Source organism: Thunnus thynnus, chromosome 19 (genome assembly GCF_963924715.1).
Source record: "Thunnus thynnus chromosome 19, fThuThy2.1, whole genome shotgun sequence".
In the NCBI taxonomy this organism is placed as follows: Eukaryota; Metazoa; Chordata; class Actinopteri; order Scombriformes; family Scombridae; genus Thunnus; species Thunnus thynnus.
In genome coordinates, this window is record NC_089535.1 from 30,340,126 (window position 1) to 30,347,740 (window position 7,615).

The 7,615-nt window shown below is 39.2% G+C and overlaps 1 protein-coding gene across 1 annotated transcript in view; it reads right to left on the bottom strand.

Annotated features, from left to right (window-relative positions):
• LOC137170995 (thyrotropin receptor-like) overlaps positions 1-7,304 on the bottom strand; it is a 38,909-nt gene extending 31,605 nt beyond the window's left edge. Inside the window, exons 1-6 of the mRNA XM_067574705.1 lie at positions 7,130-7,304; positions 6,983-7,054; positions 2,004-2,078; positions 1,440-1,514; positions 1,207-1,281; positions 1,023-1,100 (exon numbers count right to left, since the gene is read on the bottom strand). Of these exons, the coding sequence (XP_067430806.1) occupies positions 1,023-1,100; positions 1,207-1,281; positions 1,440-1,514; positions 2,004-2,078; positions 6,983-7,054; positions 7,130-7,293 (539 nt within the window). The 5' untranslated portion in view covers positions 7,294-7,304. The remainder of the gene's footprint in view (positions 1-1,022; positions 1,101-1,206; positions 1,282-1,439; positions 1,515-2,003; positions 2,079-6,982; positions 7,055-7,129) is intronic.
• Positions 7,305-7,615: the final 311 nt, after the last annotated feature.

The window sequence follows — 7,615 nt, forward strand, 5'->3', positions numbered from 1 at the left end:
ACTAGAAGACCCTCTAAGGCGTCAGATGTTCAGTTTTTCCGGTAAGTACATTTTGTTTTAATGGTTTTAAGCTACATCCTTTTTGAGTTTATAGTTTATGCAATGCAACTTTTATCCGGAAGCTACTGATCATCTGATCAATCATTTATCATATCTACTCTCTCTCTCACACACATACACAGAATACCCTCATGTTTTTTTTAAGGATTAATCCAAGGAGTTCACCCACATCCTTTTTTACTTGGTGAGTTTACAGTTTATTCAATGCTACTTTGTCTGGAAAACACCAATCATCTCATCAATCATTTATTATGTCGACTTTCTGTCTGTCTCTCTCTCTCTATCTCTCTCTCTCTCTTTCCCCCTCACACACACACAGGATGCAATTACTTGTTTTAGGATTCATCACAGTGGAGTATACAATTTTGCAATGACACTTTTTGAAAGTATTTATCATGTTTTCTCACTCTTAACTTTTCTTGATTCCCTCTTACTCGTTACACTGCTTTAGTGTTTTTAGGGAGTGGCACACTTGGTATACATATTCAAAGGGAGCACAAAGATGGGTGGTGTGTGATTGATTGTGGTAGGCCAGTCTTGGCCAAAATGCCAGGGCCAATTTTTTTGTCCCAGTCCAACCCTGGCAATAAGTCAAGTGCCTATTTGTGTGATGTATTTCCAGTAACTTCCCAAGCCCAAGTGGCTGTTGAGAGTGTGGACATTTATCAGAACTCACTGGGACACACTTGATTAATGGGGACATCCTGTCACTTGTGCAAATACAAATCCTGTACATGGTATAATTGAGCTCACATGATTTGTTGGAACTGTGTAGAATCAGCCATGCAGTACTACAATGTGTTAGATGACAGAAAAAAAAAAAGCCTTTAGGAGCTGAGAGGAGAAATGAAATGAGCAAAAACCTTAAACCACTGAGCCACTGTTAACCTCAATCAGTATTAACAGCAAACATGTAAGATACTCACAACCCAGGGAAACACTAACAAAAAAATTCTACTTACATGGTCAAAGAGTTGTCAGATATTCCCATGAAAGAATTAGCAGGTATGACTTGAATGAAGACATTCTCCACTATCTCCCTGTTAAAAATGTATGAAGAAGAAACATTTTTTACAAGCTAAAAGTTCATGAATTTTAGCTGACAAAAGACACTGAAGTTAATAAGTATATTTAAGTGCTACATACAAAATAAAATCCTCTTGTGTGGACTGAATATACTGTAGGCCAGGAAAGGAAGTGAGACCTGTGTTGGTGATCCCACTGTATTGAAACAAATCTCAGTCAGCAATGCTTAACAAGAAACAGCATTGCATCAGAAATGTCAGCTACTACTTTATCGTCTTTATATTGTTTTCTTGTGAAAATATGATATGCAATGATATGCTAAGACTATAATAAGAAAATAAAATTTTACTTACAGGTACTTTAATTTAGGCAGATCCTTAAATGCCTCTGGGTCAATGTATGACAGTGTTTTGATAGCAGTTAGTTGTCTATCGGACACATAAATACATACACACACAAATCTTATTTTCACTTCAAGTCTGGAATAATAAAAATAAATACTTGTGGTAAATCATAATTTTGGCTTACTCATAATTTTAATTCTGACTTACCATTTGTTTTTGGGGGGTTTTGTTGTTGATGTTGTTTTTATCATGCACAACTTTTCCTTTTTTATTCCTTGCAGAAAAATGTTCACAATAGTTGAACTCACTGCCACTACACATAATGCTCTGACCAGTTATCTATTGTAAAACGTCTATTTTCTTATGCATGTTTTAAGCAGTACAAGGCAGATAAAAGGGCTTCTCCCTTGAATTATAAATATAATATGGCATTGTGGGCAGTTTAGTACTGCAAGGTCTACTGCAGGAGAGAGGCAGCATGATATGAGACTTCTACAAAAACTGCTCTGTATGAGTATGTGTATTCATGCATGTGAGGGTTCATTTTCATCACAGTGTTCAAAGCGTACATACATGTGGGTGATCCAGGACAGGTTGTGGAAAGAATGCCTTTCAAGATATCTTAAAGTGTCATCATCAGAGATGTATCTAAAAAAAATACACACACAAACACAATACAATAAAATATACAATCTAGACTTAAGTACTGTTTTTGGATATGCAGTGTTTTGCACTTATTGGGCCTAATGATGGCATCCTTCCCTGGCTATTGCTGCTTATACTTATTGTTATTGTTATGATTGTTTTTCTTTTGTCCCCCCTCCCCCTTTCCCTCTCTCTTTCTCTCTCTCAACCCAACCGGTCAAAGCAGATGGCCGCCCACCAAGAGCCGGGTTCTGCTTGAGGTTTCTACCCATTAAAGGGGAGTTTTTCCTTACCGGTGTCGCCAAGTGCTTGCTCATGGGGGAATTGTTGGGTCTCTGTAAATTAAAGAGTACGGTCTTGACCTGCTCTATGTGAAAAGTGCCGTGAGATGACTTTTGTTGTGATATGGCGCTATATAAATAAAAATTGATTGATTGATTGATAATGCAAGAACCACTTGTACAAACTGATTTGTTCATCAGTGGCACGTATACAGCAAGTAATTTAAGCTTAAAGGAAATGGATGATAAAACAAGAACATTCATAAATGAATGCCAGATACTGATAATAGCTGCAATTCATTTCAGAAATGTAAGAAAGTGTCTGGGATGTTAGGAAGTCAAAGACACAGGCAATCAGAAAGCTGGGTAATGTAACAATACATACAGAAATATGAATAGCCCATCAAAACCTGCATATGGACTCTCAGTCAGTGCATGCTCTGCTGTGATGATCCATGTAGGCATGTTTTGGCAAGTCTCAGATCAACTGTCAATAAGAGCTCAGCGCTGCAACCAGAGGCTGGCAGCTACAGACCACTTACCAATAGCCTATAGCCTATTTGTATTGGGTTTTTGTTTGTTTTATAACTGAGTGTCTCAAATTAGTTGCAAAAGATTTCTTCCTCTTCTTGGTGGCCCTGTAACTGGTGGTGCCTTAGGCGATCACCTAGCTCACCTTTGCCTAAAACAGTCCTGTCACCAAGATAACTAAGAGTACACTTATTGATGCATCCATCTCTTATCCTCAGATGACAGGGCTTATATCAGATTTTTAAAATTTTTTCCCTTTTGTGTCCTGACTGTGTTGCTATAACTTGATTGAGAGGAAAGTGGGAGGAGGAGCTGGGAATGGAGTTAACAGATGCTGTTAACTCCATTCCTGTTACCTGTGGAAGGATGCTCTTGACAGGGTAAACTCTACCTCCTCCTTTGTTGTTGGTTGTTCAATAGTGACTTAAAACCCCTTGAAAACCTTTATTTGCTGACATCCAGTGGTTTCATCTCACCTTCCTGCAATAATCTTCAGGATGTGACAGTACACAGTAACATCACAGTGATGCTGAGTGGCGTGTAAGCACTATTGAGGCAGTCTGTCCATTCAGTCCGCACTGACTCTGACCTGCATTCGGTAGCACTATCCACAGAACCAGCTGTCAGCAGCAGCTCCTGAGGAGATAAGCGGACAGCTACCAGCAAAGCTGTTTTCACCAGGCTCACTGATAGCAGAAATTTACTGAACCAAAATAGTTCTTATGTAGGCTCCATGGAAAGAAACTGACAGTGTCTGTCAGTGGCAAACTGTGGCCCTGCACCCTGGGTCTTCAAGACCACATGTGACAATAGAAAAACAAACATAGCAATAAAAAATAATATCCAGAGCCCTGTCACATGGCAGTTCAGCATATTAAAGGTTTCTTTGCCCTAACTGGCTTCACAACACACAAAGGTGATTCCGGAAAACCAGTCACATGAAGCTGGCTATTATGATATCACTAAATTAATTATGACATGAAAATGACTAGACCTATATTATTTTGTGAGAATAAATGAAACAAGCAAATCACATTGATTTATTTGATATATTTGTTTAGCTGGAATGAAAGTAAAATATCTAGAATTAAAGCTGCAAGCAGTGATGAACGGGCCCTCGCACCTCGTGCGTGGAGCAGCAGCTGTGGTATCGCTATTATAGGTTTGTTGACACAGCTCTGAATTTTCAGGACAACCGGACACTATTTAAATGGGTAAAATTTTGTTTCTGGAGTGCAGTACATGACACTGGAGATGAAATATTGGAAATTGCATATACATTTGATGAACTATGTGTCATTTAGGCTTCACTTCCTGTGTTTGTAGACAATACTACATAAGTGAAATGATTGATGAATCCTCCGTGAAGGCAAAAGTTAGACACGGAGTTCCACAAGGTTCTGTACTTGGACCAATTCTATTCACCTTATATATGCTTCCTTTAGGTAATATTATTAGGAAACACTCCATAAATTTTCATTGTTACGCAGACGATACCCAATTATATTTATCAATGAAGCCAGATGAACCCAATCAGTTAAACAAACTCCAAACATGCCTTAACGACATAAAGACCTGGATGACCTGCAATTTTCTACTACTAAATTCAGATAAAACTGAAGTTATTGTGCTTGGCCCTAAACACCTTAGAAACAAATTATCTAATGATAAAGCTGCTCTGGATGGCATTACCCTGGCCTCCAGCACCACCGTAAGGAATCTGGGAGTTATCTTTGATCAGGATATGTCCTTTAACTCCCACATAAATCAAATTTCAAGGACTGCCTTTTTTCACTTACGTAATATCACAAAAATCAGGCACATCCTGTCCCTAAAAGATGCAGAAAAACTAGTTCACGCATTTGTTACTTCTAGGCTGGATTATTGCAATTCCTTATTATCAGGCTGCCCTAACAAGTCTCTAAAGACTCTCCAGCTGGTCCAGAACGCAGCTGCACGTGTATTGACTAAAACTAGAAAAAGAGATCACATTTCTCCCATTTTAGCTTCACTACATTGGCTTCCTGTAAAATCTAGAATAGAATTTAAAATCCTTCTCCTAACTTACAAAGCCCTTAATGGTCAGGCACCATCATATCTTGAAGAGCTCATAATACCGTATTATCCCACTAGAACACTGCGCTCCCAGTATGCAGGCTTACTGGTGGTCCCTACAGTCTTTAAAAGTAGAATGGGAGGCAGAGCCTTCAGCTATCAGGCTCCTCTTCTATGGAACCATCTACCGGATTCAGTCCGGGGCGCAGACACCCTCTCTATGTTTAAGAGTAGGCTTAAAACTTTCCTTTTTGATAAAGCTTATAGTTAGGGCCGACCAGGCTCGCCTTGGATCAGCCCTTAGTTATGCTGCTATAGGCCTAGACTACTGGGGGACTTCCCATGATGCACTGAGCTCCTCTCTCCTCCTCCTCCTCTCCATCTGTATGCATTCATGTAACATCAATGCATGTCACTAACTTTTCTTCTTCCCCGGAGTTTTTTGTGCTTTCTCATCTCACAGAAAAACCTGACTCCCGGGCCGAACCTTCGCGGTCCTTCACAGTCCTGATGGCATCCTTCCCTGGCTGTTGCTGCTTGTGCTTGTTGTTGTCGTTGTTTTTCTTCTGTCCCCCCTCCCCCTTTCCCTCTCTCTTTCTCTCTCTCAACCCAACCGGTCAAAGCAGATGGCCGCCCACCAAGAGCCGGGGTCTGCTTGAGGTTTCTACCCGTTAAAGGGGAGTTTTTCCTTACCGCTGTCGCCAAGTGCTTGCTCATGGGGGAACTGTTGGGTCTCTGTAAATTAAAGAGTACGGTCTTGACCTGCTCTATGTGAAAAGTGCCTTGAGATGACTTCTGTTGTGATATGGCGCTATATAAATAAAGATTGATTGATTGATTGATTGAAATATTAATGCACCAGTACATGTACCAGAAGGCAACTGACATGGATTTACATTTTCATGAATATTTGATATTGCATGTAGGAGATAACTATCACTTCCTGTGTCCACTGTGTGACGCTAGAGAACACCCACTAATTATACATGATGTTGCTGTATATCATGTGTAGACCACACCATGTAAATTCCATGTAAATCGGGTGAGGTCTGTCATATATGGCTGACTTCCTGTTGTCAGTAAGTGGAGCTATGACTATGATTCAATACTGACATGTAAATGTGATCAGGCCAGGACTGCTATCAAGCATGAGAAATTTGGTTTCTTCAAAATGGCCGACTTCCTGTTGAACTTAGGATATAGCATTAAGAGGCTTTTTTGTGCATCTGGATATGATACATGTGACTGCCAAATTTCGTTCATCTATGTTAAAATTAAAGGTGGGGATTTTGACTGAAATGTTCTAGGGGGTGCCCCTAGAAAAAGTCATTTTGCCACATTGGAGCCCTAGACACATATAAGACAACTAAATACTGCCCTTCTGACGCGTGTGCCAAGTTTAATGAATTTTCGAGCACCCCTAGCTAGTAACTTATGCCACACAGCAGTACTTGTGAATGGTAAAAGAGTACCAAACCAATAGGAACGGGACTTCACTAAACTGTGGCCAAGGCTCTTAAGCAGCCAGATTGACACTTGCATTACATTCTGGGGAATCATCAGAACCAGTTAACACATGTCATATTGGAATTTTCATTTTTTATGTGGCAGGTTTGTTTAGACAAACCTATTTTAAATGGTTTTTGATATGCTAGATTATTAAGATGAGTGTTTCGTCTGAAGAATACTTTGGAAAACAGAAAATGTTTTCCTGGAGATAGCCAGGCTTGACAAGAACTAGACAAGAACACTGCAGCATATTTGGCATATTGAGAGTACACAATATAGAGGAGGGTTTTTTTCTACAGTAATTGTAATTTTTTGGTCTACAATCTGTCAAGACATCCACTGCATTGATTAAATGTGGTTAATGTTGTTAACATTTTCTATAATTATACAATAAATGTAGTGGATTGGTTTCTTTCTTTGGGATGGGTTTCATATTGTTTATTTTCTTGGTAAGTGACATTCTCTGATGTTGCTAGTTATGATAATATTAAAAAGAAATGGTTAGTGTTGGGGGAAAAAAGAAAATCTTACATGTGAGAAATGTTGGCCAAACTGGCAAAGGCATTCTGAGGAATAGAAGAAAGTTTTGTCTCCACAAGCCACCTAAAACAGAAATGAACAGTCTAGAGGGATTTTTAGGATTTTTTGAAATCAAAGTTAAAAGACTTTGTTACTTACACCTCTTCTGTGCTGGCATGGAAAACAGGCATGATCTCAGCTCCAAAACATGACACACTGCGTATGTTCCAGTCACACTGGCAATGAGTTGGACAATATTCCAGAGGTAGAGTGACCTCAACAGTGATGAAAATGAAAAAAGGGACATTCAAATGAGAATTCATTGTAAGAGCAGTGATTCAGTGGTGGAGACTCCCAGGTTATGCTGCACAGTGAGAAAAGTTTAGACAGAGTACTGGATTTTGGCCAATAGTGGAAGTCTAGCAAGATTACATACACACTAGCACTTCTGGTCAAGACCTTCAAAATAAGAACCTAATTGATAAACATGTTTAATGTTTCCTTATGTAATACAAATTACGACAGCAAAAGCAAAAAAAAGTATATGTAAATTCTAAAGAAAGAATACATACAATCAATCAATCAATCAATCAATCTTTATTTATATAGCGCCATATCACAACAGAAGAGCAGGTCTCGACCATA